The 21,353-nt window shown below is 36.3% G+C and overlaps 3 protein-coding genes across 4 annotated transcripts in view; 2 read left to right on the top strand and 1 right to left on the bottom strand.

Moving 5' to 3' along the window:
* The first annotated feature begins 1,497 nt into the window (after nt 1-1,497).
* Nucleotides 1,498-3,109, top strand: LOC132202552 (trypsin-7-like). The gene is made up of 7 exons (XM_059629526.1): nt 1,498-1,613; nt 1,971-2,086; nt 2,158-2,246; nt 2,301-2,442; nt 2,500-2,604; nt 2,730-2,882; nt 2,940-3,109. The coding sequence occupies exons 1-7, from the start codon at nt 1,517-1,519 to the stop codon at nt 3,093-3,095; spliced, it is 858 nt and encodes a 285-aa protein (XP_059485509.1). The 5' UTR covers nt 1,498-1,516; the 3' UTR covers nt 3,096-3,109.
* Nucleotides 3,110-3,901: 792 nt separating this feature from the next.
* Nucleotides 3,902-21,353, top strand: part of LOC132202781 (dipeptidase 1-like) — a 78,172-nt gene continuing 60,720 nt past the window's right edge. The window contains exons 1-3 of one of the 2 annotated variants that reach the window (XM_059629957.1): nt 3,902-4,006; nt 9,425-9,584; nt 20,622-20,823. In XM_059629957.1, coding sequence (XP_059485940.1) covers nt 9,504-9,584; nt 20,622-20,823 — 283 coding nt within the window. In that variant the 5' untranslated portion in view covers nt 3,902-4,006; nt 9,425-9,503. Of the gene's footprint in view, nt 4,007-9,424; nt 9,585-14,165; nt 14,309-20,621; nt 20,824-21,353 lie in introns of those variants that run through there. The other variant, XM_059629958.1, reaches the window with a different exon arrangement.
* On the bottom strand, nt 11,570-14,010 carry LOC132202549 (uncharacterized). The gene is made up of 6 exons (XM_059629523.1): nt 13,745-14,010; nt 13,495-13,628; nt 13,232-13,436; nt 12,995-13,176; nt 12,540-12,929; nt 11,570-12,472 (listed from the first exon to the last, which is right to left on the bottom strand). The coding sequence occupies exons 1-6, from the start codon at nt 13,907-13,909 to the stop codon at nt 12,106-12,108; spliced, it is 1,443 nt and encodes a 480-aa protein (XP_059485506.1). The 5' UTR covers nt 13,910-14,010; the 3' UTR covers nt 11,570-12,105.

Genomic DNA, 21,353 nt, shown 5'->3' with positions numbered 1-21,353 from the left:
TAATGAAAAATATTATGGAAATTCGCACATTGAGGCTCAGGTTTGATAGACAAAAATAGCTCTTCACTGGTTACACTTTTTACGCTGTATTATATGAACAATAATTTATATAAAAAAAATTAATATTAGATACATCACCTAGACAGTTATGATATGTTCCTAAATAAACGCTGAAGAAACAAAATTTATTTATCAAACTATTTATTAAATTTTTAAAATATATTTAAGTAAAAAGACTAAAGTTTTTAAAATAGTTTTTAAAACCTTTAAATTTATGCCTAATAATATTTTTAATAAAAATTATATTAATTTTTTTTTTAAATTTATAAGTCCAACCAACTCTGAGCGTAGTTACAGGCCGGTGCAATTCTATTAATTTATTTACGGATATAAGTTAAAAAATCATTTAAATTAGTTTTGTTAAAAGTGTTACTTTTTTATAGAAAAGTGCAACATGATTTTTAAAAGGCCTACAACATAGAAGCAGTTTCATGTAAGATAATTTGTCTAAAAAAAGTTCTAAATTTTCATTTTAGATGTTTTCAGTATAATTTTAAATTTCCACACTTGACAAAATGCAAGAATTTGTCATATCTCTTGGTAAATTACTTGGCTATGGGTTTTAGTGCGTTTTATTCACTAGAATTTTGTGCCTATTTTGCTCCCAACCAATATTTTATTATTGATGATGGTTATGAATTTTTTAAATAAATATGAAACTATTTTTTGTGTGAAGACATTAATACTGTTATGTGAGGAACTGAGGACTTTTTGCCAGCAGGTCAGAAATGTTTAGTTTATACATAAAGATTTCAATTTCATTTTCATTTTGTTTAAGAAAGGGTAATTAGATGTTTTTATATTATAGCTTATCATCTTCTGATATTTAATTTAAAAAAAAATGCGGAATTCATTTAAATAAATTAATTGCAAAAAAATTTACAATTCTATAATTTACTGAATATGGGCAGCAATTGCCTTTGTGATAGATCAATAAACACAATTTGCAACTAAATTAGTTCATTAGTTATAAATTCAACAATATGTTATTTTTTGCGTCTTGTCCCGTGATTGTCAAATCTATGGCACTATGTCACAATATGTTACAGTTTTTTCGTCTTATTTACGTGACACCAATTAACTATCAAAAGAAGCGGAAAACGTTGGATTTTTCTAGGCTCCTTTTTATGTCAAAAACTAAAATTGAATAAGAAGGGCAAATAATATACGTCAAGCTTTTACGCATTTTACTCCTTCAAACAAGCTGAAGAGATTGGAACAATATTTCCTAGAAAATCAACACAATTAATTGCGTTTTTGAGCTGCGATGATTTGTCTGTCGTCTTGAAGGGAGATAATGATCCAACTTGATTGAATTACGGCCACTAGGTTGATCAAATATTAGTTTGTGTTGTTGGCCGACCGCTGATTACACCTACCTATAAGTATAAATGAGCGAGTGGCCGTCTTGGATCTTCCTCGTCTTCCAGTATTGCCATCAAGAGGTATATTTAACATGTGCTCGTCAGCCACAGTGATCACCGGCTTTTTGCTCGTCGCCTGCTTCTCAGGCATCACGCACTCTACCGAAGCAGAGGCCGACCAACAATTGGGTAAATATTTAATTTAAATCCAAATTAACCTGTAAAGAAGTTAATAATTATCTTTTATCAAATCTTCAAATAATTTTTTAATAAAAAAATCCAAGTTGATTTAAATTACTGGTAAATTTATCTTCCTTTCATTGAAATCTCTAATTTATTATTTTTTTCGAAAATAAATGAAATTATAAAGTTAGACTCAAAATGCTTTTAAAATATTTTGAACATTCATTATTTGATTAAAGTCTTTAAACACTCAATTATGAAAATAAAATAAAATAACGCCAATGGTATTTTTTAACAGACATAAACATTTTTCACAATCTGAGCCAAAACACGTAACACTAACGCTCATTTTCATATTTACAGAGCAACCCGATGAGCTAAATTCAGATTGGGTTGGAAGCCAACTCTTCCGAAAACCTCAAGTGGACGGAAAAATCGTCGGCGGCACTCCCGCTCAGATAAAAGACTTCCCTTATCAGGTGCATATTCTTTCCGATTCCGTTTCGAAGATTGTTATCTAACTGATCCATAATAATTTTATCATCAAAAGTTGTCCCTGAGGTACCGAGGAAGGCACATTTGCGGCGCCTCAATAATCAGCTCCAATTTCGTGATCACGGCAGCGCATTGCATTGGAGGGTAAACGGAATAATCCGCTCATTTGATTTTGGGTTTGATTGTGATCTAATTTAGCGAGAGGGTCCCTTCGAGGCTGAGTTTGAAAGCAGGATCGTCCAATTTGTACACAGGCGGCACCAAACACAGCGTCGTGAAGATCGTCGTCCACTCGCAATACACGGATTTCTCGGAAGATTACGACTTGGCTATTTTGAAAGTGATATATTTGATTGAAAAATAGTCTACAAAAAATTAAAATTGTTAAAATGCAAAGGTTCGGGAGCCGTTCAAAGCATCTAATTCAATCAGTTTGCCACAATCAGGAGCAGTAATTGAGTCCGGAACTGTGGCTATTGTGACCGGATGGGGAGTTACAAGGGCAAGTTTTTTTTAATGATTTAAATCCATTTTTATAAAAAATTTAATATTTAATACACACAATACTTGAATAAGTTGAAAATAAAATCATTATTTTTTAATTTTTTTTTTTTTGTAAAATTTCAGGAGGGAAGTATTTCTCCAGCTTTCCAGCTACAATCGGTTTCAGTCCCCATTGTTGACAATGTCGAGTGCGCCTACAGCTACATTGGCTACGGAGAGATCACTCAGAGAATGTTGTGCGCTGGCTACAAACTTGGCCAAAAAGACGCGTGCCAAGTAAAAATAAAAAAATCAATTGATATTTGTAGCACTGACACTTGATGTTTTTCATAGGGTGACTCAGGAGGTCCTCTCGTTGCCAACGGAGTGTTGGTCGGCGTCGTGTCTTGGGGTGCAGGATGCGCCAGACCCGGTCTTCCAGGTGTCTACACAAATCTGGCCGACCCTGCCATGAGGGCCTGGATATCAGCGAATGCAGAGGGACTGTGATCTGATTAGCTTTTTTGCCCCAAATTACCGATTGCGTGAAATTAGATTAATTGGAATATTATTGTAAAAGTTTTGTGGTAAAAGTACTAAAAATGAATTTTTACTTAAATAAAAAGAAACAATGTAATGAAGAAATTATTTTATTTTTATGCTCAGAATAATAAAGGATTTAAATTAATCTTGTAATATTTAAAATAAGAAGAAAATTTTTTTTATGTATTATAATTTTTTTCTTGATTTTTTTCCTTAAAAGGAAAAGTCAATTTATAAACTTTGCTTTGGCTAGTGCAAAATTTTAGCGGCCGCATTTATCAACATAAATCCCCTGACACCAATTTGTCGACCCAATTCGCCTGCTCCATCGTATTATAATCTCAACTCTGCCATTTACCGAGCAGCTCTGTTTGCAAATCTCTTGATAATGAAGTTTGTTTCGTGTCTATCTTGCGCGACTCGTCCAAGCACAATACACACCAGTCAAGAGCAACACCGCGAATAAACAGCAGGGAGAGAATTAATTCAGCGCTATGATATGCAAGTCTCTGAGTGAGCAAAACTTGCTGGTTTAAAGGGTGGATTTCGCTATGTGTGTGTTGGGGACAAGAGTAAGTTTGTTCCTTTCTTGTGCATTGTGTGTTTCCACAAGATTAAGTCGCCGCCCCGTGAACGAGTCGCGAGAGCGCGCCGAGCGACAAACGTGTATTTGTGCAGCAGCGTGGCGCCCTCTGCTCGCCGCAAACATGCGCCCCACGTGCTGCCAAATCAACCCCTTCTACACCCTGGTGCTCTCTTCGCGTTCGCCAGTCAGTCGCTTACGGAGTGCCGAACGGGCAACGCTTGCTCTCTCGAAACCGCTTCTTCCGCGCCGGCAAAATCATCGCATCCACCACGTGCGACCACCCTCTTTGCAAGTGAGTAATTTTATTTTATTACTTGTCTTCTTCTTTTATTAATCTACTCAAAATTCCTGAAAATAGAATTTAAAGATAAATTAAAATAAAAAATTAGTTGTTAAAAGATAAAAATAATTGCTCAGCAAACGATTTAAGGAAGGCACTTCTAATTTCAAATTGCAAGTGTTTACACAAAGCTTTCTTTATGGCTTTAAAAAATTTCAAAATGTAAAAATTAAAGATTTTTATAGTCTCTAGATCTTTCCACATCTGCCACGGTGCCACGTAATGTTACAAAATCGATGAGAATCATGAATACTACTATCGATATTTAATTGAATATTTCAAAATAGATGACAGAAATATGTCGCCAGTTTGTTTCTCATGCTGGAATATAATTGGTGAAAAATTGCGTGAATGTATTTAATTTACACAACCAAACGCTTGCTTATAAATAATGGCACACGATTTTGGTTGGCATTCTTGTCAGTTCGCAAAATTTAAATGTCAAAGTTCTTTACATTCGATATCAATACATATCAAGAAGATCTGACTTGGAGCATTATTTTTGTATTATCATATTATTATGCGTATTATGTGAATAAAAGGAAGAAAATCAATTTAGTGCTTTACGTCCAATTTTAAATATTCTTTCAAGGAACATTTCATATTATAAGAGAGATCACAACTCTATGATTATATGATCCAGTCCTTCAAAATTATTTGTTTCCATCTGCTTTTGAGACTTGTCTTGAGGGCATCCCAAGTGATTATTTAATCTAATTTACTTAAATTAGGCCCTTGAGGCCCATTTAATTTTAAAAAAACTTGATGAAATATTTATTCTTCCAAGGGCCCTCAGTCCATACTGCAATGGAAAGTTTTAAAACTAAGAAAAATGAAATTGTTTTATAAAATATTTTAATTTCCAATTTAAATTTTTTGGCTCCACTAAGTGTTATTTAAGTGTACGGTACGCTTATTGAAAAGGTTAAAGAGCAGCTCTAATGATTTAAATGATGAAATTAAAATGAAATTGTTAAAATTAAATAAGCCAAGCCACCAAATATGGAAGGGAAATAATATAATGAAAAAATTTTCAAAATGCTTATTGATTAAAGCTTCGATTTCTCAGTTCTTATCTAACAGGAATTATATAATTACAAATAAATTTAAAGAGTTTTACGTTTGGGAGAACCTTTGGAAAGATTCTTATGTGATTTTTTTGTTTCATTTTTGAACAAAAAGCTTGTGGGATAGCACAATATTATTGAAAACGCAATTTCCCGGTTGTGCCCTCTCTCTCACTCATCCAATTCCATCAACCTTTGAGCCCTTGCAACGAGCAGGTGTGTAGAAATCCAGGAAAATTAAATTTTGAAGATTCCTCGTCAAATCAGAACGATCCAGCGCGCAAGCCGTAAAATCGGAAATAAAATCCATCCCTTGAATCTTTTGGGGGGGGGGGGGGGGTGAATTTCCCGCATTTTGAAATGCAAAAAGGGTCGTTGTTGTGTGCAGTAAAACGAAATGCGTTTTTCCCACCGCACGGCCCCAAAGGGTTGTCAGGATAGCTTTTAAAAAGCAATAGCCGCAAAAAGCTCGTTCGGAGTGTTTGCGTGCATTTTTCCTCGTTTTAATTCGAAGTCTTCGGGGGATCGGCGCGCTTTTGACTTAATTAACGTCGGATTAATTATTCAAAGCTGTGCACTAAAAGGCTGACGGCGCTTCCTGTATATGCTCTGCTTTATTATTTCGCTCATTATTTCGATGCAAAAGGCGAAAATAATATCGATCTTTACGGAACATGTATGTGCTCAACAAAGCTGCTCAGCGAGTTAAAAACGGGCACACAGGTATACCTGCTAGTTTTCAGTGCAATTATTCTGCACCACCTCATTTGTGCCCGACGCCGGCGTGAAAATAATTGCTTCGTTCCGTGCACTCGGCACCAGAGAATACGGTCGCGCAAAAAATTCATTTTAATTGAACAAATTAATGCAATCTCTTGAACTCTCGACTAATTGAGTTAAAAATGCACACCGCGTTTCTCATTTGCTACTCTCTTCTCTACGTGCATCCGTCATGAATGCTGCCATGATGTGAATCTTGCTAATTTATTCTTGTCAGCAGAGTGGAGCGTGAATTTTTCATGCTCAATCAAGTTTCATCTAATGAAAAGCTCTTACTTAGTTTTGAAATTTGCGCATGCACTTTAATCATAAAAAAGGTTTATTTTTTAATCCCATTTATGCTCAGAATATTATACCATAATCATCATTTCCTTTGATGCGTAGAAGTATTTTATTACTTTCCTGGAATTTTTCAATTTTTTTAAAGGTATAAATAAAAATTAAAAATAATATAAGTATATTAATAAAAATAATTATAATATCAGAGTTTGCGTACATTGATTTATGCCGATTGAACCTAATTAATCCAAATAATGCTTTTATAATTTCAAATTTTTCGTTCAATATTAAACTTCTAAAAGGATTTTTAGACCAAATTTTGCTTTAATCCTTTCATCCTATTTTATCCACCGTCAATTTCCTAAAATTGTCAAGAAATTATGTCACTCAAATTTTTTTTATAAGAAAATTTATTCTAGCTGAAACTGTATTTTTCTCGTAAATTTAAAAAATTCAATTAGTAGAAAAGAAACTATTTTTTTCCTTTTTTTCCTTTAACTTTAGAACACAACATATTAGTTTCAAAGAAATAAAATAATATTTAAAAACAATTTTGTATTAAATCAATCTGCTTCAATCCAAATTTAATCAAGTAAAGACAAGATGTGAATTTATTTGAAGATTGGAGCATAAATAGTGCCATAATACTCTGCCAGCCCCATCGATGTCATCCGCCTGACCCTTCCTTCCCTTTCTCTTCCATGATGCGATGCCGAGCCAAAAATCAGGCCAAAATTTACAAGCCGTTGAAGTGGCCAAAAGTCGGCCTGGCCAGATTTTGCGTCACCAATATCTTTTCGCTCCACTCGCTCGTCGGCTCTCAACGCAAAATTTGTGTGTTTAAATTTGCGACGGCGTCGACGGGAGAGCGTGTTCGGGGCCAAGTCGTGCGTGGAATTCCATCGGTGGGGTGAGTGTGTATTCTGATGAGGGCTCAAAGCTCCCGGGGACAAACACACACACGATCATTATCAGATGATTACAATTTTATGGCCCAATCTGTGGCGAAGTGTGCCGGTGGTGGCGTCAAAGCCGATCATACATTTGCTCCCTTAACAATCTCGTGCCTGCTAAACTGACACCGCACACGTGACCTAATCACTTTCTGATCGCTCTTCTTTCAGCTCGCGGTTTTTCGTTGATCATTCGACTCAAAAAGCCAAAGTGAAATACAATTTTATTTTCAGCTGATAAAAAGTTATCATTTAATATTTTTTTTACTTTTTCAATATTTATTTCTGATCAGGGTAATGGGTATGGATATTTAATTTTAACCGACCTGAAATACCCGCGCCCACTACCCACCTAGGCTTGACCCACTGTCACGTACTGAGCACGAGTTGTTACCCATTAATGGGTTCCCGATCTCGCTGATTTTTTTACCCTTCTGCCAATTTAAGCGATACCCACACACTGCCCACGCCCTTAAACAAAACCAACCATTCTCAATATTAATAAATAAAATCAATGTTTCCGATGGTGCTTATTAATATTTAGTTTTTAATTTGTTAATTTATCTTTCAAATAATGCAAGTGTAACAAAAACACATGTTTTTAATTTATTTCAAATCATTTCAAGTTTAATTTATAATAAATAAACCCACGCCAAATATTTCCACACTTTTTACTCTTGAGAGTTGAGATTTAAATTTAAAGGTAGTTCGGGCCGACAAGCTCTTCTTTGATAAAATTATTTTGATATTAAATTTAAATGTAAAATTTGCAAAATTGCATTTCCTCTATGCATACCGAATGTACTGAGTGTGTTTTTAACTTAATTTCAACAATTTTCAACCCGATTCCGATTTATATTAAAATTTTATCTCAACTGGGGATATAATTGCCATATTTTGAGTGACAAATTATATCCGATTAGCATATTATCAATTCCCACGAGGAAGTTTTGCAATGTTCGAAAACAGCAGCATCTGCATTGTTGACTCATTATATTGCACACCGTGCACAATTCAATGTGTGCACATTTAATTAAATTAACCGTGTCGCCACAGAGGAGCGACACGTGTGCCGTCGAATCCCCAGCAGAGTCTCATCAAAAGTTTCGCGATCATCGCTGGAAGTTTTGCTCGAACATTGCCATCTGCGCGACAATTATCGCCAAATCCAATATTATCGCACCTGCTGCTGCAGTCTCGGAAATGGGTCAGATGGTGGTGCATCCAGCATCGGTCGTGCTGCGGCCGACACGCGCAGAATTAAATGCTTGAGTCGGGTCGCAAAGGTGGCACCCGACGATTTGTCATGCACGACCTCGTTATTAATGTCGCAGGACAACGAAGCGTCGCGATGATCCGCCGCTCGGACAGAAATTAATTTTTTCTGTCTTTGCATGTGGCAGCGTCGGCAGCGACGAAGGGTCGTGACGGCCGTGGAAAAAAATGGTTCGAGCGCGGCTTACGCACCCTTTTGCATTCATCATCATGATTCTGCAAACGAATTCAGACGCGAAACTTTTTGCGCTGAGTCAAAAACTACTGCTCCTTTGTGCGCCTGTGTAGTCCTAATCCTCTGTCATGCAAAAAAATTGTTATAATTTGCAATCTGAAGCATAAAAATAAATTATGCGCACTGTTAAACAATAAACGTGCCAGAGAACTTTTTTTTAGTTTAAGGGTGTAAATAATAGAAATACATCTCAATAAATCAAACTGATTAATTAAATGTTTAAAATCATTTATATTAATAAAAACGATTAGTTTAAATTTATTTAGTTGCCTTACTTTGTAAAAAAAAAAAAAAATATTTAATGTTTATTTTTATATCTAAAATATTCGTTTTAATAAATGCATGAACTGGAATATGTTTTTCATTAAATTATTCTTTACATTATTAACAATTACCCCCTTTTTTGTAATTTTATGTTAATAAATTTCGCAAGTCTTTTGTTTGTTTCCAAATATTTTTAATTTTATTAATCAAGTTCATAATTAAAAATTTAATAAATTTCAACTGTTAAGTGACTTGGAAGGCGGAATGTACTTCAAGTTCTCTTTGGTCATAATTAATTTGATTAAATGATGCAATTTAATTTAGTATTTATAAGATTTTCCATGAACTGAAGGTTGAAGCAAAACATTACCATTTTTTTCTATAAAGTTTCATGTAGAGTAAGTAGTGTATTATATAATTGAAAGAAATTGACTTATTTAAAAATTTTCTTTTGCAAGTTACAATTTTACTGTCAATCTGAATTTATGTATTTATCATTTGGATTGTTGTGTTTCAGCCAATGGCCAGACGCGGCCTACAGGGTGGCGCCTCCGCAGCTGCCCTTGGACTCGGTGATCGAGGATGACGAAAGGCTCATGTTTGACATGGAACACCATTTGCGACACTGTCCCTGCGACTGCGGACACATCGGATATGACGCAGCGCACCGGCACAAAGTGAGTCGGATTTTAATCTTTTCCGACGCGTGTCCACTTTCTCAGCTTATTTCCAGCCTGTCTGGATTCCGCCAAATCACTTTGCTCGCTTTCAGCCTTTCTGTCGGCTCACAGAACACAAAGCCGGAAAGCTTTTTGCGACTTCTCAAAAGTTCCAGATTAATTATCATTAGGAGAGAAAGGATGAAAAACATACGGAAAATCAGACAAATAAAAAAGCTGTACAAAGTTGAAATAAACGAGTTTTGTAACGTGCAGGCCGGCATTGGTAAAAAAGAGTTGGTTCTTCTCCCCTTTGAAAAACTTTTGCTGCTTCGTAAATTTTTTATTTTAATCTGCGTTCATTTCTACTCTTCTCTCATTCCGACTCTCGCTCTGGCCAAGTCGGAACAATTTCCAATTTCATTTTTCAACATTGGCCAGCGCCCTTCGCTATGTTTGCTTTTGGCGAAACTGCACTCATTCTGCCAGCAAATATTAAAAAACCTATCTCCTTCTTATATCTCTATATTTCTAGTAGGAGTCAACTATACATAGAGGTCATTTATGACATCGTGGTAGTTTCTAGTCTGAACAAAAATTGCATGCAACATGTGAAGCTCGCCGGCCAGCTCCACCACAGACTAATGAAAACTAAAAGTTCTCTCTCTCTCTGACCGCAATAAGGCAATATTCACTCCCATATATCGCACTCTCGGATGGACAATTTTTTCACAGTTCATCAAGTTTTTCGAGAGTGCGGTTTGCGAATTAAAACCTCGCGCGTGTCACTTTTATCCCCTGGCCCCGCTGGCAAAATTCGCTCCCATTTTTGCCAATGTGCGGTCGGCGTGCCATTTAGCTTCATCGCTCGAAACCCCACGCTCGCAAAATAATCCGGGCAAAATACACACAAAGGCCTAAACTGAACGCAACACTCGTTCCGCGTTCATTCGATTAAAGAATTTCTGCCGCTGATCGAGCGCAAAACGCGGTGAATTCGCGATTCGGGATTAAAACGAGACCCTAAACCACGCGATACAAATTGGAAACAAATCAGAGGTGCATGCACAGTGAAAAAGGAATTAGTGAATTGTTAATCCCAATTGGTATACATGAATGATTCTCTTAAAATATATCAGCAACCCTGTATTTTTGCTTTTCAATTTTCAGAATTTAAATTTTAGCTACAAGTATTCAAAGTATTTCTTGGGAAGTTAAAATGTTTGCAAAATATAAAATTAGTGAAGTACGTTTAGAAATTAAAAATGTGTGATTATTTTAACGTGAAAAAACATCAATAAAGTATAAATAATTTCAATAATTTATTGACTAATGCCGGTAATAAATTTTTTTTGCAATGAAAAATTAGAAAAGAAAAGAATAATTATTTTTATTTTCTCTGATTGACAAAGGTTTTTTTTTTAAATAATAACGTAAAATTAAAAGTGCTACTGCGTGTTTTATTCTTGTTATACATTATTATGTAATTAATTATTTTGCACGAGTGGGCCCTACACGGAATGCTATATCGGCGGTTTTAATATGAGGTTATTTTAGTCGCGGAATGCAAATTTGGCTGGGCATATTTGCGTAGGTGTTACCTTTTCCCTCGGAATTTGTTAAGGAATTTGCGAGCTATTCACGTTGTGCGTTCTTCTCGCCGCTTCCAATGTCAGATTGTCAGCCAAACCACCCTGCTCGTGCAGAAGAAATATTTGCTAACAACAAGGCCTGGGTTTATAGAGAGCACCGCAGCGCTTCTCCACATGGAAGAGCGAACATAAGTCAACAACCCTGGTGGCTTGTATGGTGCAGATCTATATACTAATCAATCAGTCTCGTCAAAGTGTGAATTGTAAAATTATCCCGACTGGTATGGTGATCAATTATGATTTGCTTTAAATTCGAGAAAATATTAAATTCACATGGAGATTCGCTATAATTCGACTTTATTTATTTAATTTATTATACATTGCATGTGCACTGTCCTTCTATAATTCAAAATTTGGGGGAATGGGAGTGATGTATAGTAAAGCAAACATTATTCTTTGGAAATTATAAAAAAAAAAATATTTCATAATAATGCATTGAAGCATATTGTTTTAAAAGAATTTTCATCAGATAGCAAAATTAAGCACATGTCATGCATGAATAAAATTTTTATAGAAAGTCAAAATTTGATTGAATAACAGAGGTGCGTTAATTAATTCCTGGAGACAATACAATGCACAATTCAGCAAGGAATTTCATTCCGCTGCAACAATTTTGCCACTTCTGCTTGTTTTAGCTTTCAAAAATTCAAAATTCCATAAACAATGGTCAATTTAACATAAAGATATATTGCAGAGCTCAATTTATTGTTGTGTTATCAAAAGTTTGTTCAAGCATAATATAAGCTAACAAAATAAAAAATGTGAGCCAATAAGTGCTTCTCATGTAATAAAAAGTTTAAATCTGCTTTATATTCAAATATGGATTACTGTTAATTCTTCAATCAAGTGTCAGGAGAAATAAAAGTGAATACTTCTAGTAAAACATTTTACAACAAGGAGTATCTGAGACTTTTGATCATGAAAACAACAGAATCACTGTCAAATGAAGAAAATTGAAAAATCTTATCAATGCCGGGCTCATTCAGCTCATAAACCTTCTGTTGGCTTGTTTTGTACTTGCTGCTGTAATAGCAAAATTCAAAACCCTTGTTACCTATAATCTTTATGGCGATGTCTGCTCCTTTCGGCACTAGCGTGGCAGCAGGCATCTCGAAAAGCACACTAGAGCCAGTTACATACTCGTCTTTTGTGTTCAATTCGCCGACCCAAATAGCATCAGACAAATTTCCACAGCATCGGATTGAGGCAAGCAATGTGAAATTTTGCTGATAAGGAACGCTTCCGTTGTAAAGTCTGTGAATTTGATTGATTAAGAATTATGAAGTTATCAGTTTATTGAATTAAATATTAAAAATCTTACTGATCAATGCCAGAAGTTTCGCGTGTGTTGAAGTCGTACAGAAATATAGCACTGAAATTCAATGCACACAAAATGTCAATGCCATGAAGAAGGATTGATTCATGTGCCGTAAATGACAATAAAGTCCGTTTAGCTTTGACATCAAGCTTTGTACATATTCCAGGATTCTCCAAAATCTGTTTGGGGCTGAGAGGATCATAGTCAGCAATGAAAGTGAGAGTCTTGATGTTGGATCTTTTCTTCAGTTTGGGACACAAAATGGTATCAGCCTTTTGAAAGGAAAATAAGCAGGCCTTCTCCTCAGCCGTCAGCCACTCAGCATTCATCAACTGGCATTTCTCAGCATCAGTCAGGAGGCAAAAGAAAGGAAAGGCAGCTTGAATGAAAGCCCTTTAAAGTGGAAGAAATTTCAGTGTCAAGATATTCTCTTTGCAATATGGTTTAATTTGTCTTACCTCTTCTCACCGTCCTTTTTCTTTGAGTTGTCGTTATTGGCAAGTTTGGCACAAGCTTCAATAAGATCCAGTTCTGACTTGATGTTCATTTCCTCCAAGGTGAGAAAAGTTTGCAGTGCACTTAGCCCAATCTCCAGAAAGGTTTGGTGCTCCAGGCACTCCGTCGTCCGCATACTTAACATCTGAAAATTTTCTCTCATACAGTCATCGATGTTGATTATTTTGAACGAAACAAACCTTTTTACACGGAGTAGCCACAAAATCGATCATGTGATTTTGATCAAAGATCTCCCAAACTTTTTCAAGGGTAAGGAATTTCTCAATGCAAGCTGAGCTCTCTTCACCCAATTCACACATGAGAAATTCATTGGCCGCCCTGGCCAACTGCACGGCCGCCTCCAAATCGGCTACCTCGGTGAAAAGCTGAGAGAAGTGTGCAAATCTATAAATCATCAATTAATTTATTTTTCATAATGACTAATTATATTTATTTGACATACTCGATGACCATTCTGAAGATAGGGGGCTCAATGTGTTTGATCCTAATGGGCCCTGGTGGGGTCAGAGGGCTCCTGAACAGTGCCTCGAAGTACTCGCTGGCAGCCTTCATATCAATTTTCACGCCATGAATTTCCTATTAAGTTTTAATTTGGAGATTGAACATTAAACCATATTATGCTTATCACTTACACAAAAATTATATTAAATCTTGTATTTATGATTTTTTTTTACATAAAATTAGGTATGTACCTCTGCAGAATGGTCATGAGGGCCGACAAGGAAAACGCAGTCTGTCCCATCGCCATTTTCAAGGGCCCTCAACTTCTTCATCATCGCCTTGGACATTTTATTCTTGCGTTTGTCAGCGGCCTCATCGCCAGCAGCAGCCAATTTTTCATCCCGATCAGTCTGCATTATTGACAGGGAAAAAGGCCGCGATTTTATGAAATGCTCCTGCTCGCCTGCTTCTTGGGAAGAGAACAATAAATTAAAACAATAAACAGACGAATTGCAAAATGTCGACTTGACCTTGACACTACTCTCATTATGCACTGCGATAAGGAGAAGGCGAGAGGCGAGAGAGATGGATCTTTAGGAGAGGGTGAGGAGGGGGTGAGGAGGGGGGACCCCCTGTGCTGCCGATAATACATGTTTATTTTGTTTGCCATGTGTCTAGTTATGGTGTGCCTCGCTTTTCTGTCCAAAATTTGGTCGAAATGAGGGTTTTTCAGGCGAAAACGAGATAATCCGGTCCAGCCCGGCGACATGATCGGCCGAGGTCAATTCAAGCTTCGTTTTCGGCGAAAGCAGCAGGTTAGTTTCAATTTTAACCCACTTTTTTATTTATTCTTGCCAGAGAAGTATCAAATTTTGCAATTTATTTTTTAATTCAAAAAATGAATATTTCGATAATATGTAATAAAATAGCATCAAACTCATGCCAAGTGGTAGAAAAGTTCCAAATTTTTGCGTATTTGAAAGCAGTGGAATCTTAATGCCTGTTTCTACTTTTAACAACAGAAAGCCGTTGACAGGTTTTGCGACTTTATTTTGCCTCTTCATTCCTGTCCTGTTTCCTGTTTGCAAGAGAAAATCGTCTATCAAATTTTATTGGCTCAAAAAAGATGTGGGATGCATTTTATGCCTCTATATGACCTCAAAATAAACGCTTCTTTGTGTGTTTTTTTTTTTTTTTTTTTTTTTTTTTTTTTTTTTAATAAACGCTACGGGAATGAAAACAAATAATTATCAAGATACTTTTGTTGGGAAGAATAAAAAATTTCCAAAAACGATTTGAAGAAATTGATTGTAATTATTATCATGTTTATCAAATTTTATTATAACATTCTGTATAAATTGTTTATTGAGTATTCAGAAGAACACTCGCTGATGAAAATGATATTGTTTTTATATGAAAGAAAAAAAGGTAAAAGTTTACAAACTTTAAAGGCAGCAGGAATATCTCAAAGATGGCTACATTTTAAGGAGAAGTATAGCTTGCAGGGCATTTTGCAAGCTTTTCACAAAGTCTTTTCATCGACAACGCAAAAGTTTCTAAGTCTAGAAAGCAGACAATGAGAGCTTCAAGCCACCTAATTAGGCTGCTACAATTTTATCCGTGGAAAGAGGATCCACTTTTGAAATTCAATCTTCCTCCGCTCTACAAACAGAAAATTGCACTCGAACTAAATTTTCTTGCGAATTATGGGCGAAAAAGATGACGGGGAATATAGAAGACCCATAAAAACGTTCCCTCACGCCTCAGCGCCCTTTTGACAAATTACATCTTCACGCCTTTAAGGATGAGAGTCTTGAGTTGTACTATTTACATTCACACAGGCAAATAAACATTTCGCGCAATCACCAAAAAGATGAGATGCTTTTTTGTCGCGTCTTGCATTCAGACGCACCCTTTCGGAATAACGGCGCCAATTCAAGCTTGCATCGTCTCTCGCGCCTTGAATTTATTCAGCAACACCTTTTTCACGGGAAAATGACGCGTGCAAAACGCGTCAACATTTACTTGCCCGTCGATCGAGCAACACAAAACGTCCATTCACTATCGTTCGCTGTCGTCGCGCAAACCCTCGCTTATGCCGAAGAAAAGCAGATCGAGCCGTTTCGATATAAATTCAGGCGACGTGTTGAATAAACAGGTCGCAATATTCTGGTCGTTCGCATGTGAATTCCCTCTGCGCGCCAACATACAACCCCGAGTCGCCGTTATTGTCCCTAAATTTTTTCCCCCAAAACCAATTTCCTCATTTTCCCTAAAATCAAAACCCCTAAAATTACTTTCCCTACTCCCTACGTTAAAAAATTGGAAATATATCAATCTTTTACCTGAAACATGTATAACCAAGCAAAAGCTAATGTAGCCTTCTTTTGACCACCGCCGAGAAAGGTACGCTTAAAACACGAGTTTCAATATTCTGACGGAAAATATTTTAAAAATCAACGTTAAAAATTTTTGGATTAATTTGTCAAATGTTTTTATGCAAAAATTTTACTTTTAATATTTTTCAAATCATATTCTTTAATTCTTTATCAAAATTTCATTTATTTTGTTGTCATTCTATAACCATCAAGTCAAGTCTTATTGTTAGTCCAAATCTGAGTACAATAAAGATCTTTTCCAATATCACTTTTTTCCGAATATCCTTGCTGAATTTGCAAACTTCTTGAAAGCCAGCCAAGGCAATAATGACAAAGCATTTGTACAATTTTTCTTTCTTCAATTTTATGCAAATAAAATTTGCCCCAAGCCCCAAAATTGTTTCTGAGTATGGACTTTATAACAATCATGCAAGTTTTGAATTGTATTTTTACTTTAAATATTGTCTGTGAATTATTGGGAGAGATGATAATCAAAAATTTCTGCTTACGGAAACACAGCCCTGAATCCTGCAATTTCTTATTGTTTAGGGGAAATTAAGGGGAAATGGAGAAAAAATTTAGGGATAATAATTTAGGTGAATTACTGTAAAAATCTTTTAGGGGAAAAAATTTAGGGACAACAGGGGGCTCCCTACATCCCATCTCGTTTTTACGAGGGAAAATCTTATTTGGGCAATCAATAGCAGGCGAAAATTATTTTCCCCTCACAAATTTTTTACTCGGGAGTCGTAAAAAGTGTTTCGGGTAATAGAGACTCTCTCCTCTTCTTTTTTTATAAACGCGAAATAATAACGCTGCTTGCCGCGGCGGCGGTGACGCGACCGTAAAACCGCTGCTTTTATTACACGTGTGTGTGTCGACGAGAAATGTGTGCGTGGATATAAATAAGCGAAGGAGTGAAGTGCGCTCGAACGAGTTTGTATTAGCAAGTAGAGTGCAATCTTGGAAAGAAGTTGCCTTCATTTTGCGGTAACAACTTTGTTGTCTCTCCCAGGCCCAATCTTTTCCCAGCGCGCTTTGTATGCCGGCGTTGCACGTGACGCCTGTTGGTGCGAAAGAGACGAGAGAGGCTTGTTATTGCAAAAAGTTTCAGATGATGTTGCATATAAAGCACGTGAACTAGTTCAGAAAAAACACTAATCTCTTTTGCATTTAAGTCGCAATGTGGCTGCGGAATTGATAACGTTGCCGCGTTTTTTAGCCTCAGTCTAGATTCTGGATAATTATTCATCTTGTTATTATACAACAATTTATTCCGAAGCACGAAAATGTTTCAAGTCACATGAGATGTTAAAAATAAGTTGCAGTCAAATACAATTTTATAAAATATCAATTATATAAACAGTGTAAAATTTTATTTTTTATTAATATTTTTTAACATTATCGATTATATTGATATTGTAGTTGATTTTTCCTATTAAATTGTTACAAAAGAAAATGTACAACACACACAAAAATCATTGTTGGGTGGGAGACTTTTAACTGTTGGATAAAAAAGCAAGAATAAAGCTTAAATTTTCTGGATCACATACACTTCTCGAAAGGGGTAGTATTTTTTTCGTCGCATCATGTTTTTAGGTGTTAAAGAAATCAATTAGTTTTTACCACGGCTAAAGGGAACTAAAAACAGTAAAAAAATGAACACATTAAAAAAAATGTCAATTTTAGCATTTTTTTTTAGTGGGATTCGTAGGATATTCAACGAAAATATGGAGAACTTAGTTGTATTTTTAGATTTAATTAACTGCATTTTTGATCATTTTCATGGTTTTCTTTTTATTTCCCGATTTGTCATTAAAATTATTTATAAATAATTATGAATACTAAATGTTCACTTTGTTGCTGTCGCACTGTGGGATGCTGGATTAATCGTAATTGAGAGTAACTCCATTAGCCTAGATTTCCAGCACCGCAAGAGCCAGAATTTGCATGCGACAGTGGTAAAGTTGAATTGGTATTCAGAATCGATTTGATTAGTGCTATATGAGAGCGGTTAATTCCTGGGGATTTTGCACCAAGTTTGCGTTTTCAAATCATTAACTATAAAAACATTGAAAATAAAACAGGAGCGCTGTGGAATTGTGTAACTATTTATAACAGTGAATGAATTTCTTTTCACGCAAAAACAAATAACTTAATTGATAAACAATACAAATTTTAATGGATTTAATTGTTTTGAAGAATAATTAATTTTGCAAGACGATTCAAATGAAATCAGCAAATTAATAGGACGTCTTGTTACTTAATTTTTCTTATTAATTTCATGCATTTGTAGAGTTTTGCTGCTTCAAGCGTTTCAAAGTGAAAAAAAGTCGTGTCAATGGAGCATTTTGTTTCATCAAAAACTTTGCACGTTGGTTTTTTGAATTAAAAAAGGCCAACCGTACATGGCGGTGCTCGTAATCCGACCGGCGGCCGGTGTACAAAAATTTGTCGCAGGTGCGCTGGCCGCGTGGCGTGCGTATAAAAAGGCGGTTAGTGGAGAGGCCGGCGAAATTAATGCCCCCTGCAGGATTCGCAACTAATTCCACACATCCGGCCGGCCGCTGGGGTCTCGCTTGTGGTCAGACCGTCGCCTCGACTTTTTTTCATCCAAGCACCTTTTAATTATTTTGCTGCTCACAAAATTGTGCAAATCGTCGGTGTTGCATATAAATTCGCGAAATTAAATAATCCCAACTCGGCATGATTTTTGCCCTTTGATAAAATCTGTCTGCCGCGTCTGCGTTTTTATTTTTACGCCGCGGGTGATATCTTTGCCAGCTGCGCTTTTTGTAACGAAACGGCAGCACGTGCTAAAGTTGCGTCTAGCTTACAATTTGTTGGTCAGCAATGATACGCCCGGCATGAAGATATTTTTTATTGTTGCTTAAAAAGACGTGTTTTAAGTTTTTATTTTTAATATATTATTTTCAAGCACAAACCAGAGTGATAAAATTCATCAGAGAGGTAAACAAATATATATTTTAAGGCTGAAATTTCAAAACATTTAAATTTAAATATATATATGTCAATTTTATTTGGAAATTTGGGAATATTACAGATTTATTATAAGATATTTAAAAAAAATATGGCCAAACAAGTGCAAATTTTAAAATATTTGGTGCAAATTTTGGGATGAAAATAGTTTTACCTCTGCTATTTGTAGCCAAGGTTTTGAGCTGATTTCTCATCTCGTCTCCATGCATGCAAAATGCGAAAACACACGGCAATTTTAGTGCAGCAATTCGTTCGTGCTCGTTAAATTTGAGTTTCCATCTGCACATTCGCACGAGCTGCAGATGTAACGGCGGCCACCATCGCAGCCGACGGTTTTATAATACTTTTGAATTATTCCTCGAACTCGCTTTCAGCACCGTCCGACCATAAAGCATCTCAAATTACATTTCGGGTCTTAAAATAAAATCTTGTGAGAGCTGAGCCGTAAAGAAATTTCTCCGTCTTCGGGCGTGCTATGTGTGCGAAATTTAATTTAAAATTATTAATGGCGGGCGAAACTTTGCCGGAAGATAATCGTGCGTTGCGCGAGCGGCAAGGTCGCGTCGTAATTTGCGTTAATTCGACTTGTGCAGTGCACGCGGGCCCGCCGCATTTCCGAGTCGCAGAACGGAATTAGATTTGTGAAGTTATGCAACGTGGTTGGCAGCGACGTCGAGCGGGCTGCAGCCCTTTGTCGCCCACGGTTGAATTGGATTGGGCCTCTCGGCGTTTTGTTGCTCCAAATGAGCTCATTTCGCTATTCCGCGGCCGCCGAAATTGTCGCGTAATTTGCTGAAACCGACAATTGTGGCGGAGCGAAGTGTCGACCCAAATGGTTCCTCCGACCTTTGTTAATTAGAAAGCCCAATGTGGGGATCTTGCATGCAAATTTGACTGAATAATATTACGCTAGGCACACTATTGCAATTCGGAAAATTTTTAACAATGTTGAATTTTTTTTACAAAGTTTCAATCTTTTAATTACAAATTAATATCTGTAATAATCCTTATATTTGATTTTTTATGCTATTTATTTTAATTTATTTAAATAGTATATTTATAGATTTTTTATTAAAATATATTGGGAGATATTCACATGCTAAACAATACCAGCAACTCTCAAAAGCTAACTTAGCATTTGAATATCTCTCAATAATTTTATTAATAAATAAGTGTGAGGAATTAAGTGAATCATGAATTGCTTTATTAGGAACCTGAATTTAATCAAATAGGGGGGCAATGTGCAGTAGTTTTATAATTTCTATATATGTTCTAGGAACTTAATTATGAAATTTATTATATCAAAAATACTATAAAATTCTTAACTCTATTCTCTGCTCATGAAAGTCCAACTATTGTGAACTTTTGCTTTTTTCATTACGTTGAATTTTCACTTTCTTACAAGCCGCAGATAGCAACTCATCCATCAAATCCCGCAAAAGCAACATTTTTCCATTAGATTTACGTTTAACCGTCTTTCGCAGGCAGAATTTTTGGTAGATTCCACGCAACGACGGCGTCGCTTTCGCAAAACGCCACATAGCCCCACACATTCGCGTTCAAATGCATTATGCATGCGACAGCCACTTTCTTTTCACTCCTTTCCGAGGCGCGCAGAAAATAGAGAAAACACAAACAAAAAGAGTTCGTATCTCGCGCGCAATACCGCGAAAACCTTCACGATTACGTCACTCAATAAAAAGCGTGCGTAAATATTTATTTTCGCCCATTGAATTATTCATCGGTGCAGTTCCAGGTGGAGGTGGTCGACTGCTGCGAGGAGGGTTCGGACAGTTCCAGCTACGACGGGCCGCCGAGCCCCATCCCCCGGCTGCTGCCCCCAGCACCACCCTGCAGCAGACACCCCGATTCGCTAATCACGCCGAGCTCAGACAGCAAGAGTCCTGACAGCAGCAGAACTTTGGTCGTCTACCCGACCACCATTCCTCCAGGTAGGCCAACCCGCACGCAACTTTTCAGACACGCTAATTGTTTGTCGGGAGACCTTTTATCTTGACCCCTCTTGCTTTTGTTGAGAGTTTGAAAACGGCTCGAGTGAGGGTAGAAAGCGGCTTATTGGCAATTAGCCGCTAACAAGACTTTGCGTAGCTCTTGAGACTTTTTTACTTTTCCCTCGATATGTACTATTGCCAAACTTTTTCATTTAATGACTATACTTAAAAAAGCAGAGAAAATGGGCAAAATATTCCACACATTAATTTTAAGAGCATAGAGAGAACACCTTTTGTTACGCAGATAATTTGTTTGGCAATTGAAATTCACAACAATTTTTTCGGACGAGAGAATATAAAAATGCGAATTGAATTGTATTTTATTATCGCATGGAAATTCGGTGTTTCCATACAAAATTGTATGATCTATTACGGATTATTGAGTTTTTTGCAAGGATTGATGCGATCTTTTTTACCAGCCGTAAATTTTTGCAAGAACCTTTTCGTGGAACATTTTAGCGTATTAAAAT

Source organism: Neocloeon triangulifer, unplaced genomic scaffold (assembly GCF_031216515.1).
Source record: "Neocloeon triangulifer isolate White Clay Creek 2 clone unplaced genomic scaffold, ASM3121651v1 ptg000015l, whole genome shotgun sequence".
Classification (NCBI taxonomy): Eukaryota; Metazoa; Arthropoda; class Insecta; order Ephemeroptera; family Baetidae; genus Neocloeon; species Neocloeon triangulifer.
Note: the sequence above shows the minus strand (reverse complement) of the source record. Positions and strands in the feature narration are given on the sequence as shown.